This window comes from Coregonus lavaretus (assembly GCF_964263955.1).
Source record: "Coregonus lavaretus genome assembly, chromosome: 19".
Classification (NCBI taxonomy): domain Eukaryota; kingdom Metazoa; phylum Chordata; class Actinopteri; order Salmoniformes; family Salmonidae; genus Coregonus; species Coregonus lavaretus.
The window spans coordinates 14,563,854-14,579,616 of NC_140006.1; the positions used below are offsets into that span (position 1 = coordinate 14,563,854).

Sequence of the window (15,763 nt, forward strand, 5' to 3'; positions counted from 1 at the left end):
TTCTGCGATAAAAAATGTACTCCAAACTGTATGATTCCTGTACCCCACCGGTTGGGGACGAACAGGGGGCATAATCCGTGCACGGAGGAGTCCTCAGTGCAACAAAAGCATCCAGAGAGGGGTCCAACCTGTCCGAGAGGGCTCCTCTGACAGGAGAAAGCCCAGGATCCAACCTGCTGTTGCATGCCGCAGATTAGGAACTCCTCAAACTTCTGCATTATGCGATAAAAAATGTACTCCAAACTGTATGATTCCTGTACCCCACCGGTTGGGGACGAACACAGGGCATAATCCGTGCACGGAGGTGTCCTCAGTTCAATAAAAGCATCCAGAGAGGGGTCTCCCATGCAGAGGTATCCTACTCCGGACCGCAGGTAGGCAGTGTGGAAAATAGTCTGTGGACCGCCATACTGTAGTGGTGTCAGCAAATTCACAAATCTGGTGAGACAAAGGACCTTGAAAGAGAGCAACCCGGCTCTACGTATTCTACAGGTTTGTGACCCACTGACACCGTCCCCGGTTAGAGGGGAACAAGACAGTCCAAGAGTTGACACACACAGGAACTCTATTCACATACACAAGAGATGTACATGGTGATGGTTCTGTAACGGTACAGAAAAAGGAATAATGAATAGTCACATAAAGGATGGATGGAGCAGAGTAGTGAATGGACATGAATAAGCTACAACATTGTGACAGCATGATAAACAACATCAATAGCATAATAGGAAAGGACTGTAACTAGAAGCCACGAGCTTGGGGTGATCAGTATCTCTTAAATGAGGGGGAAAGCTAGACTACGTGGCACCAGCCAGATGTAAACAAAGTACAAACACTCTGGAAATTAGTCCTACAGCGCCCTCGGCAGGGGGATTCTATAACACAAATGATAAACTAAGCAATACGATGCAACAAACTACTACACATATGGAAGACTGTACCACACAGGCCAGTACAATAGCCTACACATAGAGAGGACACATACAGTGCCAACTGAATCAAATCCAATGTATTCATTAAGCCCTTTTTACATCAGCAGATGTCACAAAGTGCTTATACAGAAACCCAGCCTAAAACCCCAAAATGCAAGCAATGCAGATGTAGAAGCACGGTGGCTAGGAAAGACTCCCTAGAAAGGCAGGAGCCTAGGAAGAAACCTAGAGAGGAACCAGGCTCTGAGGGGTGGCCTGTCCTCTTCTGATTGTGCCGGGTGGAGATTATAAGAGTACATGGCCATTAAGGCCAGATTGTTCTTCAAGATGTTCAAACATTCATAGATGACATACATTATTATAAAATAATAATCAGTGGTTGTAGAGGGTGCAACAGGTCAGTACCACAGGAGTAAATGTCAGTTGGCTTTTCATAGCCGAGCATTCAGAGGTCGAGACATCAGCTGCAGTAGAGAGAGAGAGGGAGAGAGAGGGAGGGAGAGAGAAAGGGAGAGGGAGAGGGAGAGTCGAAAACAGCAGGTCTGGGACAAGGTAGCACGTCCGGTGAACAGGTCAGGGTTCCATAGCCGCAGGCAGAACATTTGAAACTGGAGACAGCAGCACGACCAGGTGGACTGTGGACAGCCAGGAGTCATCAGGCCAGGTAGTCCTGAGGCATGGTCCTAGGGCTCAGATCCTCCAGGAGGGGAGGGACAGAGAGAAAATTAGAGGGAGCATTCTTAAATTCACACAGGACACCAGATAAGACAGGAGAATTACACCAGATATAACAGACTGACCCTAGCCCCCCGGCACATAGACTATTGCAGCATAGATACTGGAGGCTGAGACGGGGGGTGGTGGGGTGGGGGGGGGCCCGTTCAACGATACCCCTGGACATGGCCAACCAGGCAGGATATAACCCCACCCACCTTGTCAAAGCACAGCCCCCACACCACTAGAGGGATATCAACAGACCACCAACTTACTACCCTGAGACAAGGCTGAGTATAGCCCACAAAGATCTCCTCCACCGCACGAGCCCGAGGGGGTGCAAAACCGGACAGGAAGATCACGTCAGTGACTCAACCCACTCAAGTGATGCACCCCTCCTAGGGATGGCATGGGAGAGCACTAGTAAGCCAGTGACTCAGCCCCCGTAATAGGGTCAGAGGCAGAGAATCCCAGTGGAGAGAGGGGAACCAGCCAGGCAGAGACAACAAGGGTGGTTCTTCGCTCCAGTGCCTTGCCGTTCACCTTCGCACCCCTGGGCCAGACTACACTCAATCATAGGACCTACTGAAGAGATGAGTCTTCAGTAAAGAAGACCGAGTGTGCGTCTCTCACATGGATAGGCAGACCATTCCATACAAATGGAGCTCTTTAGGAGAAAGCCCAGCCTCCAGCTGTTTGCTTAGACATTTTAGGGACAATAAGGAGGCCTGCGTCTTGTGATCGTAGCGTACGTGTAGGTATGTACGGCAGGACCAAATCGGAGAGATAGGTAGAATATCTACAAATTCTATATTTTGGGAGGGGCAGAAAACAGTTTTCATCCAGCGATTGTGTTGTGAGACTCGGCTGTAGAGCTCATCACTCCCCCTAACTGGGAGGGGGCCAGAGACAATTACTTGATGCCGACACATCTTTCTAGCTAATTTACACGCTGAAGCTATGTTGCGCTTGGTGACGCTTTTTACTATCTGTACTTACTGGTGGCACAGACGCTTTATCATCCTTTCCTACACTTAAATTGCCCTTGCCTAACGATTGCATCTACAACTCGGCTATCCTCACCATTAGCCGATAGTTCTCCTGTATATTATGAGTACAGCGACTGCAATTAGATGGCATAGCGTTAGCGTTACTACTTTGCTTTCTCGGCTGGTGGAGGTCCTGTAGAACCATGTCCAGATAAAGCGTCCGGGGTGACTTAAAAGGGTGGACAGCTCCAGATCTGAACGGCAGGAGTGTTTATAAGCTTTTGTTCCAGCCCAGCTCAGGCACACCCATTGGTTCTAGAATAGCGAAGGTGCAAATAAGATTTGCAATTTGGCATCAATAACATGACAGTAGTTCTACCTAAAAAACAGACGTGTGAATACCAAATCATTTAAACCCACCATAGCAGGTGGGATTAAACAAGGTTACATAACCTTGCGTACTAGCTAGCTATACTAATGATCTGCTGTCCAGAGGGTAACAGCAAACAGACCCATGTCTTCCCGCAGTAAAGTAAGCACACTGTTGACTCAAGAGAGGAGGCTAATCAGTCCATCTCTGAAACTGCTAAAAAAGCCTGACCAAAATAATACAGCTAGCTAGGGTAGCTACAAGTCAAGTAGTACTTGAAGTAGTCTACCCACCCTCACCCACAGACACAAACAAACATTATCAAGAACGCCTAGCTTCACCATCTAAGTTAGCTAGCTATTTAACTAGCAATCTAGACTGTTGGTTTATCAATGCCAAAGAAAGCTAAACTCATACCAAGGATCATTTTGCTATTTGATTTTGTATTTTAAGACCCCTTGAAGTATCAAACATTTTTATTTATTTATGATTTGATTAAACATTTTATTTGGCCGTACTGCTATTAGACCATACAAAAGCATTGAATAACAGATTCACTACATGGAACAACAGATAGTCACCCCCAAAAATCTGAAGTGTCTGTCCTATATCTGAGAGATATAAGAAAGACCACAAAACATTTATTGTTGTTTTTTACATGTATTTAAACCCTTATTTTTGGCACTAGTCTCCATACAGTGCCTTCAGAAAGTATTCCTACCCCTTGACTTATTCCACATTTTGTTGTGTTACAGCCTGAATTCAAAATGTATTAAATATATGTTTTTTTTCTCACCCATCTACACACAAACCCCATAATTACAAAGTGAAAACATGCTTTTAGAATTTTTTACAAATGTATGGAAAATGAAATACAGAAATATCTCATTTACATACAGTAAGTATTCACACCCCTGAGTCAATACTATGTAGAAGCACCTTTGGCATTGATTACAGCTGTGAGTCTTTCTGGGTAAGTCTCTAAGAGCTGTCCACACCTGGATTGTGCAAAATTTGACATGATTTTTTCAAAATTATCCAAGCTCTGTCAAATTGGTTGTTGATCATTGCTGGGACCACCCATACGTAAAATGTATGCACGCATGACTGTAAGTCGCTTTGGATAAAAGCGTCTGCTAAATGGCATATACAGTTGAAGTTGGAAGTTTACATACACTTAGTTTGGAGTCATTAAAACTTGTTTTTCAACCACTCCACAAATGTATTGTTAACAAACTATAGTTTTAGGACATCAACTTTGTGGATGACACAAGTAATTTTTCCAACAATTGTTTACAGACAGATTATTTCACTTATAATTCACTGTATCACAATTCCAGTGGGTCAGAAGTTTACATACACTAAGTTGACTGTGCCTTTAAACAGCTTGGAAAATTCCAGAAAATGATGTCATGGCTTTAGAAGTTTATGACAGGCTAATTGACATAATTTGAGTCAATTGGAGGTGTACCTGTGGATGTATTTCACGGCCTACCTTCAAACTCAGTGCCTCTTTGCTTGACATCATGGGAAAATCAAAAGAAATCAGCCAAGACCTCAGAAAAAAAATTGTAGACCTCCACAAGTCTGGTTCATCCTTGGGAGCAATTTCCAAACGCCTGAAGGTACCACGTTCATCTGTACAAACAATAGTACGCAAGTATAAACACCATGGGACCACGCAGACGTCATACCGCTCAGGAAGGAGACACGTTCTGTCTCCTAGAGATGAACGTACTTTGGTGCGAAAAGTGCAAATCAATCCCAGAACAACAGCAAATGACCTTGTGAAGATGCTGGAGGAAACAGGTACAAAGTATCTATATCCACAGTAAAACGAGTCCTACATCGACATAACCTGAAAGGTCGCTCAGCAAGGAAGAAGCCACTGCTCCAAAACCGCCATAAAAAAAGCCAGACTACGGTTTGCAACTGCACATGGGGACAAAGATCGTACTTTTTGGAGAAATGTCCTCTGGTCTGATGAAACAAAAATAGAACTGTTTAGCCATAATGACCATCGTTATGTTTCGAGGAAAAAGGGGGTCCCTTGCAAGCCGAAGAACACCATCCCAACCGTGAAGCATGGGGGTGGCAGCATCATGCTGTGGGGGTGCTTTGCTGCAGCAGGGACTGGTGCACTTCACAAAATAGATGGCATCATGAGGAAGCAAAATTATGTAGATATATTGAAGCAACATCTCAAGACATCAGTCAGGAAGTTAAAGCTTGGTCGCAAATGGGTCTTCCAAATGGACAATGACCCCAAGCATACTTTCAAAGTTGTGGCAAAATGGCTTAAGGACAACAAAGTCAAGGTACTGGAGTGGCCATCACAAAGCCCTGACCTCAATCCTATAGAAAGTTTGTGGCCAGAACTGGAAAAGCGTGTGCGAGCAAGGAGGCCTACAAACCTGACTCAGATACACCAGCTCTGTCAGGAGGAATGGGCCAAAATTCACCCAACTTGTTGTGGGAAGCTTGTGGAAGGCTACCCGAAATGTTTGACCCAAGTTAAACAATTTAAAGGCAATGCTACCAAATACTAATTGAGTGTATGTAAACTTCTGACCTACTGGGAATGTGATGAAAGAAACAAAAGCTGAAATAAATCATTCTCTCTACTATTATTCTGACATTTCACATTCTTAAAATAAAGTGGTGATCCTAACATGATTTTTTTCAAAATTATCCAAGCTCTGTCAAATTGGTTGTTGATCATTGCTGGGACCACCCATATGTAAAATGTATGCACGCATGACTATAAGTCGCTTTGGATAAAAGCGTCTGCTAAAACAGGGAATTTTTACTAGGATTAAATGTCAGGAATTGTGAAAAATGAGTTTAAATGTATTTGGCTAAGGTGTATGTAAACTTCCGACTTCAACTGTATTAGTATTATATTACAACCATTTTCGGGCCTTGCCATAGTTTTTCAAGCAGATGTAAGTAATGAAATGTAACTTGGCCACTGAGGAACATTCACGGTCTTCTTGGTAAGCAAGTCCAGTGTAGATTTGGCCTTTTAGGTTATTATCCTGCTGAAAAGTGAATTAATCTCCCTGTGTCTGGTAGAAAGCAGACTGAACCAGGTTTTCCTCTAGGATTTTGCCTGTGCTTAGCTCCATTCCTTTTATTTTTTATCCTGAAAAACTCCCAGTCCTTAATGATTACAAGCATACCCATAATATGATGCAGCAACCACTATGAAAATAAGGAGAGTGGTACTCAGTAATGTGTTGTATTGGATTTGCCCCAAACATAACACTTTGTATTCAGGACAAAAAGTTAATTGCTTAACCACATTTTTTGCAGTATTACTTTAGTGCCTTGTTGAAAACAGGATGCATGTTTTGAAGTATTTGTATTCTGTACAGGCTTCCTTTTCATTGTCAATTAGGTTAGTATTGTAGAGTAACTACAATGTTGTTGATCCATCCTCCGTTATCTCCTATCACAGCCATTAAACTCTGTAATTGTTTTAAAGTCACCATTGGCCTCATGGTGAAATCCCTGAGTGGTTTCCTTCCTCTCCGGCAACTGAGTTAGGAAGGATGCCTGTATTTTTGCAGTGACTGGTTGTATTGATACACCATCCAAATTGTAATGAATAACTTCACCATGCTCAAAGGGATATTCAATGTCTGCTTTTATTAATTTTTTACCCATCTACCAATAGGTGCCCTTCTTTGCGAGGCATTGGAAAACCTCCCTGGTCTTTGTGGTTGAATCTGTGTTTGAAATTCACTGCTCGACTGAGGGACCTTACAGATAATTGTATGTGTGAGGTAGAGATGAAGTAGTCATTCAAAAATCATGTTAAACACTATTATTGCACACATAGTGAGTCTGTGCAACTTATTATGTGACTTGTTAAGCACATTTATAGTCCTGAACTTATTTAGGCTTGCCATAACATATAGGTTGAATACTTATTGACTAAAGACATTTCAGCTTTACATTTTTAATACATTTGTAAAAAATTATATAAAAACATAATTCCACTTTGACATTAAGGGGTATTGTGTGTAGACCAGTGACCAAAAATCTACATTTAATCCATTTTAAATTCAGGCTGTAACACATCAAAATGTGGAAAAAGTCAAGGGGTGTGAATACTTTCTGAAGGCACTTTATATATTTCCATTCCTTTTTTCAACTGGTACCAGGAGACCTTCATAAGAGTCTTGTGAGGCCTGTGGGCGTCATAGAGAAAAACGAGTCTCACCTTTCCACAGAGGGGTCATATTAGAATGTAGCCCAAACTTTTCGGACACTCATGGTCTGACAAACACCGCTTTAGCGCTGTCAACTTTCTCTGCAGATGCGGAAGTGTGACATAGGCGGATGCAGTGGATTGAGACTCATCCAGATATCTCTAGCTTAAATTGACAGATTTTTATGTGGATTTTCTTATTATGCTAATTATATCTATGTGGGGGCGTGGACATCGACCTTAGGGGGTAAATTCTGGTGCCGCTCTGCACACACAAGCTTGTTAGCTAGCTAGCTCTGGTCCAACGTTAAGCCAATTCTTGGAAGTTCAAAGACATTCAAAGTTCCTTCATAGAAGCCGCTCCTCCGTAGGTGTAATTCTGTGGGCCTTATTCAGATAATGCATGTCATAACAAGATGCCCAGCGCTTCAAGCCACGCCTCCTCCTCCATCCTTTCTCGCTCTCTCCCCACCCACAAAATTTCAGTCGCATCTCGTGCCTTCACCTGTCTGTCCAATGCATGTAAACAACTGTTATAGCTTGCCCATTGCCGAGAGGGTATATGACTGGCTGAGAGAGGGACAAGGTCTGTATGTACAATATATACAAATATTTTCTCTATGAATTCGCAGCTCGTATTTCATGTATTTTTATTGAAAAGTTGCATAATGTTCTTTCTACATGTACAGCGATTACATGGTTTGCTTGCCATGATTTTCTGTGATTTTACATTTACGTTTGACATTTTAGTCAATTAGCAGATGCTGTTTTCCAGTGTAAATTACAATTAGGGCATTCAACTTAAGCTGTGGGATTTATTTAAGATACTCTTTGAAGAGGTAGGGTTTCAGACGTTTTCGGAAGATGGACTGGGACTCCGCTGTCCTGACGTTAGGGGAAAGCTTTTTCCACCATTGGGGTTCCAGGAGGACAGAGAATAGCTTTCACTGGGCTGAGCGGGAGCTGACCCCATGTAATGGTGGGAAGGCCAAGAGACTAGAGGTGGCAGAACGGAGTGCTCGGGTTGGGGTGTAGGGTTTGAGCATCGCCTGAAGGTAGGGAGTGTCAGTTCCCCTTGCAGCTCCGTAGGCAAGCACCAGTCTCTTAAAGTGGATGCGAGCTTCAACTGGAAGTCAGGCGGGCTGCAGCGTTCTGGATAACTTGCAGGGGTTTGATGGCAAGAGCGGGGAGCCCAGCCAACAGAGACTTGCAATAGTCCAGATGGGAGATGACAAGCGCCTGGATTAGGACCTGCTTCCTGTGTGAGGTAAGGTTGTATTCTACGGATGTTGTAGAGCATGAACCTGGAGGAGCTAGTCACTGCTTTGATGTTTGCAGAAAACTACAGGGTGTTGTCCAGGGTCACGCCAAGGTTCTTTGCACTCTGGGAGGGGGACACCATGGAGTTGTCAACCGTGATGGAGAGGTTATAGAACAAAAATAAGTTGATGCTGGATAGTAAACAATGCAGAAAAAGCCTTTGTGCAACCAAACGTTCAGAAGTAATCAAAGCACTCTCATGTAGTGGAAAAATGTAAAAGCCTTATTGTTTACGGCTTAGCAAGAATAAAAAACGCTCTGATGCATTGCGGCTACAACAGCCTTCATCAGGGTAACCAACCTCCAAGAGGTCTTGGAGTGGGCAGGCCTTCCCCAGGAGGAAGAGCAGCTCCGTCATGTTGAGGTTGAGCTTGAGGTGGTGGGATGTCTGAGATGTCGGCCAAGCACGCAGAGATGCATGACATCACCTGGGTATCAGAAGGGGGGACGGAGAAAAGTAGTTGAGTGTCATCCATATAGCAATGATAGGAGAGACCATGTGAGGATATGACGGAGCCAAATTACTTGGTGTATAGAGAGAAGAGGAGAGGGCCTAGAACTGAGCCCATGGGGACAACAGTAGTGAGCGCACATGGTGCAGACACAGATCCTCTGTGCACTTCATTTGGTGAACATCATAAAGATATTGTAACACACTAACGAGAACAAGTAAATGACAATTAAACATAAACTGAGTTAAAACAGAAAGTATTGGAATACTCAGCTATTGTATATCAGTATGGCTGATATATGGCTGTATACTGTATACTATGGCTGTAAAATAATAACAAGATGTATGTACACTGCATTCGGAAAGTATACAGACGCCTTGGCTTTACTTTACAGCCTTATTCTAAAATTGATCGAATATTTTTATCTACACACAATACCTCATAATGACAAATCGAAAACAGGTTTTAATAAATTTTAGCAAATGTATTAAAAATAAAAAACAGAAATACCTTATTTCAATAAGTATTCAGACCCTTTGCTACGAGACTTCGAAATTTAGCTCAGGTGCATCCTCTGTCACGCACGTTGACTGATGACTCGTGGAACCAAGGCGCAGCGTGATAAGCGTACATCTTTATTGATACACAACACACGAACAAAACAACAAAACGAAACGATACGTGAAGTCCTGAGGTTACACACACTAAACCTTTACGGATCAAGATCCCACAAACTAACTGGTGCCAACAGGCTGCCTAAGTATGATCCCCAATCAGAGACAACGAGCTACAGCTGCCTCTGATTGGGAACCACCCTGGCCAACATAGATCTAAACGATCTAGAACAAAAAACATAGAAAACTAAACATAGAAAAATCCACACCCTGGCTCAACATTTAAGAGTCCCCAGAGCCAGGGCGTAACAGTACCCTCCCCCCCAAAGGCGCGGACTGCGACCGCGCCACACAAACACAAGAGGGTAGGGGCCGGGTGGGCATTCCGCCTCGGAGGCGGATCCGGCTCCGGGCGTGACCACCACCTTTTCTCCACCTCCCCGTTGCGCCCCTGGTCTGGTCTGGCCCCGCTGACTGGAGCTGGACCCGACGACGGTGGACCAAACCTTACCGGATCCGGACTAGAGCCGCTGGCCGGAGCTGGACTGGACACCGGTGGAGCGGATTGCTCTGGCTCCGGAGTGGATCCGCTGTCTGGAGTTGGACCGGACCCCGGTGGAGCGGATTGCTCTGACTCCGGAGTGGAGCAGCTGACCGGTGCCGGACCAGGCACCGGTGGAACAGGCACGGGCTGTGCCGGACTGGACACACGCACCACTGGCTTGGCGCGGGGAGCAGGAACGGGCCGGACCGGGCTGACGACGCGCACCACTGGCTTGGTGCAGGGAGCAGGAACAGGCCGGACCGGGCTGGCGACGCGCACCACTGGCTTGGTGCGGGGAGCAGGAACAGGCCGGACCGGGCTGGCGACGCGCACCACTGGCTTGGTGCGGGGAGCAGGAACAGGCCGGACCGGGCTGGCGACGCGCACCACTGGCTTGGTGCGAGGGACAGGAACAGGCCGGACCGGGCTGGCGACGCGCACCACTGGCTTGGTGCGAGGGACAGGAACAGGCCGGACCGGGCTGTCGACGCGCACCACAGGCTTGGTGCGAGGGACAGGAACAGGCCGGGCTGGACTGGGAACACGCACCACTGGCTTGGTGCGGGGAGCAGGAACAGGCCGGGCTGGACTGGGAACACGCACCCCTGTCTTGGTGCGAGGGACAGGAACAGGCCGGACCGGGCTGGCGACGCGCACCACTGGCTTGGTGCGAGGGACAGGAACAGGCCGGACCGGGCTGTCGACGCGCACCACAGGCTTGGTGCGAGGGACAGGAACAGGCCGGGCTGGACTGGGAACACGCACCACTGGCTTGGTGCGGGGAGCAGGAACAGGCCGGGCTGGACTGGGAACACGCACCCCTGGCTTGGTGCGAGGGACAGGAACAGGCCGGACCGGGCTGGCGACGCGCACCACTGCCTTGGTGCGGGGAACGGGCCGGGCCGGACTGTGGAGGCGGACTGGAGGTCTGGAGCGGAGAGCTGACACAACCCGTCCTGGCTGAATGCCTATTTCCACACAATATGTGTGAGGCATCAGCACAGGACGTACAGGGCTGTGCACTCGTACTGGCGCTACAGCCCGTGGCACTGGCGCAGGATATACGGGACCGAGGAGGCGTACTGGAGGCCACGAGCGTTGAGCCGGCACACCCCGTCCTGGCTGCATGCCCATCTTAGCACGACACGTGTGTGGTGCTAGCACCGGACGTACAGGACTGTGCCGGAACACTCGCGGCACAGTACGTGGCTCCGCATAACACGGAGCCTGCCCAGTCTCACGCTTCCTAGCCTGAGTTCAGGGAGTTGGCTCTGCTCTAACTCTAGGCTCCGCCAACCACCCTTTTAGCCCCCCCCCCCAAAAAAAATATTGGGGCTGTCTCTCGGGCTTCCTCCTCGGCTGGTACCCTCTGCGATGCCGCTGCTCCTCTCTGTAGCGCGCCTCCACAGTCTCCTCCCAAGGACAGCGATCCATTCCGGCCTGAATCTCTTCCCAAGTCCAGGATCCCTTCCCGTCCAGGATCTCCTCCCAAGTCCAGGCTGTCTGTTCCTGGACACGCTGCTTGGTCCTTTTTTGGTGGGATCTTCTGTCACGCACGTTGACTGATGACTCGTGGAACCAAGGCGCAGCGTGATAAGCGTACATCTTTATTGATACACAACACACGAACAAAACAACAAAACGAAACGATACGTGAAGTCCTGAGGTTACACACACCAAACCTTTACGGATCAAGATCCCACAAACTAACTGGTGCCAACAGGCTGCCTAAGTATGATCCCCAATCAGAGACAACGAGCTACAGCTGCCTCTGATTGGGAACCACCCTGGCCAACATAGATCTAAACGATCTAGAACAAAAAACATAGAAAACTAAACATAGAAAAATCCACACCCTGGCTCAACATTTAAGAGTCCCCAGAGCCAGGGCGTGACATCCTCTTTCCATTGATCATCCTTGAAATGTTTCTACAACTTGATTGGAGTCCACCTGTGGTATATTCAATTGATTTGACATGATTTGGAAAGGTACACATCTGTCTATGTAAGGTCCCACAGCTGACAGTGCATGTCAGAGCAAAAACCAAGCCATGAGGTCGAAGGAATTGTCCGTAGAGGATTATGTCGAGGCACAGATCTGGGGAAGGGTACCAAAACATTTCTGCAGCATTGAAGGTACCCAAGAACACAGTGGCCTGCATCATTCTTAAATGGAAGAAGTTTGGAACCACCAAGACTCTTCCTAGAGCAGTCCGCCCGGACAAACAGAGCAATCAGGGGAGAAGGGCCTTGGTCAGATAGGTGACCAAGAACCTGATGGTCACTCTGACAGAGCTTCAGAGATCCTCTGTGGAGATGGGAGAACCTTCCAAAAGGACAACAATCTCTGCAGCACTCCACCAATCAGGCCTTTATGGTAGTGTGGCCAGATGGAAGCCACTCCTCAGTAAAAGGCACATGTCAGCCCGCTTGGAGTTTGCCAAAAGGCACCTAAAGGACTAAGACCATGAGAAACAAGATTCTCTGGTCTGATGAAACCAAGATGGAACTCTTTGGCCTGAATGCCATGCGTCACATCTGGAGGAAACCTCGCACCATGCTGTGGGGATGTTTTTCAGCAGCAGGGACTGGGAGACTAGTCAGGATCGAGGGAAAGATGAACAGAGCAAAGTACAGAGAGATCCTTGATGAAAACCTGCTCCAGAGCGCTCAGGACCTCAGACTGGGGCGAAGGTTCACCTTACAACAGGACAACGACCCTAAGCACACAGCCAAGACAACACAGGAGTGGCTTCGGGACAAGTCTCTGAATGACCTTGAGTGGCCCAGCCAGAGCCCGGACTTGAACCCGATCTAACATCTCTTGAGAGACCTGAAAATAGCTGTGCAGCGACGCTCCCCATCCAACCTGACAGAGCTTGAGAGGATCTGCAGACAATAATGGGAGAAACTCCCCAAATACAGGTGTGCCAAGCTTCATACCCAAGAAAGCTCAAGGCTGTAATCGTTTTTTTATTTTATACATTTTCTAAAATTTCAACAACAAAAAAAGTTTTTGCTTTGTCATTATGCGGTATTGTGTGTAGATTGATGAGGATTTTTCTTTATTTTTTAATCCATTTTAGAATAAGGGTGTAACTTAACAAAATGTGGAAAAATTCAAGGGGTCTGAATACTTTCCGAATGCACTGTATGACAGTAAATGTAAATCCTTAATTGTCTTGTGATACAAAATAGATGTAAATGGTAAACACGTTCCCATCCACAGTTTCTATGCGAGTAAAGGCTGGTGCAGAGGCCCAGGCAAACAAAGAACCTGGAGAGGCAGTGGGCCTTCACGAAGGGCAGACATGGTGACAAAGAACCTATTGAGAATGAAGACCAACGTGATGGCAATCTGGAAAAGGTCTGAGATAAGCAGGTTGATCAGGTAGATGGGACCAGACTGAACAGAGCATAACTTGCCAGGCAAACGTCAGGAAGTCCTATGAAGAATATGACTTAGTCCTCCACGATACCTATCATGTGTGTGTAGTAGGATCCAGACCACATGGAAAGGCACTGGTGTTGTTAATGGCAGCCATCTGATCACCGTTGAGTAGAATATGCCTTGAGCTTAGTCGCGAAGTGGTAGGCCACACAAGCTCACAGAATGGGACCACTGAGTGCTGAAGCACGTAGCATGTAAAAATCGTCTGTCCTCGGTTGGAACACTCACTACCGAGTTCCAAACTGCCTCTGGAAGCAATGTCAGCACAAGAGCTTAATGAAATGGGTTTCCATGGCCAAACAGCCTCACACAAGCCTAAGATCACCATTCGCAATGCCAAGTGTCGGCTGGAGTGGTGTAAAGCTTACCGCCATTGGACTCTGGAGCAGTGGAAACGTGTTCTCTGGAGTGATGAATCACGCTTCACCATCTGGCAGTCCGATGGACTAATCTGGATTTGGCGGATGCCAGGAGAACGCTACCTGCCCGAATGCATAGTGCCAACTGTAAAGTTTGGTGGAGGAGGAATAATGGTCTGGGGCTGTTTTTCATGGTTTGAGCTAGGCCCCTTAGCTCCAGTGAAGGGAAATCTTAACGCTACAGCATACAATTACATTCTAGACTATTCTGTGCTTCCAACTTTGTGGCAACAGTTTGGGGAAGGCCCTTTCCTGTTTCAGCATGACAATGCCCCCGTGCACAAAGCGAGGTCCATACAGAAATGGTTTGTCGAGATCGGTGTGGAAGAACTTGACTGGCCTGCACAGAGCCCTGACCTCAACCCCATCGAACACCTTTGGGATAAATTGGAACGCCGACTGCGAGCCAGGCCTAATCACCCAACATCAGTGCCCGACCTCACTAATGCTCTTGTGGCTGAATGGAAGCAAGTCCCCGCAGCAAATGTTCCAACATCTAGTGAAAAGCCTTCCCAGAAGAGTGGAGGCTGATATAGCAGCAAAGGGGGGACCAACTCCATATTACTGCCCATGATTTTGGAATGAGATGTTCGACGAGCAGGTGTCCACTTGCTTTTGGTCACGTAGTGCATGTCATGGGGGCTAACATCACTCTGTCTGCTGCACTTCCTTCCTATTCATCTCTCTCAGCCTATCAGGTTAGATTAATTGTTTCATATTCAATTTGTGTGTACTGTAAAACATTGACACCAATTCATTCTGGTCAGCCTAACAAAATGATAACGTGTATAATGATGCCATAAAGCAGGTGCCATAAAACAGATGATGAGCATATGGAAATGCATAAACAAACAAAGCCTATATAATGACCAAATACTCATCCCTACTGTTAAATATCTCACACCATGGCCACAAGGCACATCTCAAAGCTGAATGGTGCAGGGAGTCTCAGGCTGTAGTTGTAAAGTGCCACAAATGTGGTGACTTAGGGCAGCCGTCTCTCTCTCTCTCTCTCTCTCTCTCTCTCTCTCTCTCTCTCTCTCTCTCTCTCTCTCTCTCTCTCTCTCTCTCTCTCTCTGGGTCCATCTCAACAGGCTAAAGTGTTTTTCAGCTCTCATCCGAAAACCCAAGATAGGTAAGCAATATCGTGGTTGCCTACTGGAGAGTTGCTTACACTCCTACACTTCCTTCATAGCAGTGCAGATTAAGGAAAGGAGATGAGGAGAGGAAGCCTCCTCAGAGTCTTGAAATGCACCCTCGCTCTCTGTAGGTCACATGACTATGTGCTATCCGAGGTCAGTCCCTCTGTTTAAAGCAGACATTTTTATGGGATTAGCCGGTTTCTACACACACTAACAGCACTACAACCAACGATGGCCACACTCTGACAGACCTGGGACACAAACAGGTAAGGGGAATCTATACTTTATTGTGGACCTTTGAACAATCTGAAAAAAGACACAAGAAAGACGTATCAGAATGTGTATAGGACAGTTGTAAACAAGATAGGAAGAGCACATGAGACAGGCAGGTGGGCAGGGAGGATGATGTTTTGATCCCTCCATAGCAACAGGCTGTAGGCACAAGGTGCAGGTCAAGCAGTGTAACAACTCCTCCATAGCACGAGAATAAACTCAGTGATGCGGGTTATACCAGTTAACTAGAGAAGAAGTAGTCATGTCTGACACTTAAGACAATTGGAAGATCTTATAAACAGGCTTAATGGTTGATAAGTAGGTAGA

The 15,763-nt window shown here is 46.6% G+C and overlaps 1 protein-coding gene across 1 annotated transcript in view; it reads right to left on the minus strand.

Annotated features, from left to right (window-relative positions):
- LOC311146978 (uncharacterized protein) overlaps positions 1 to 218 on the minus strand; it is a gene marked incomplete at both ends in the record, with an annotated part of 30,480 nt that extends 30,262 nt beyond the window's left edge. The window contains one exon of the mRNA XM_084183586.1: positions 44 to 218. Coding sequence (XP_084039712.1) covers positions 44 to 218 — 175 coding nt within the window. The remainder of the gene's footprint in view (positions 1 to 43) is intronic.
- Between the last annotated feature and the right edge of the window lie 15,545 nt (positions 219 to 15,763).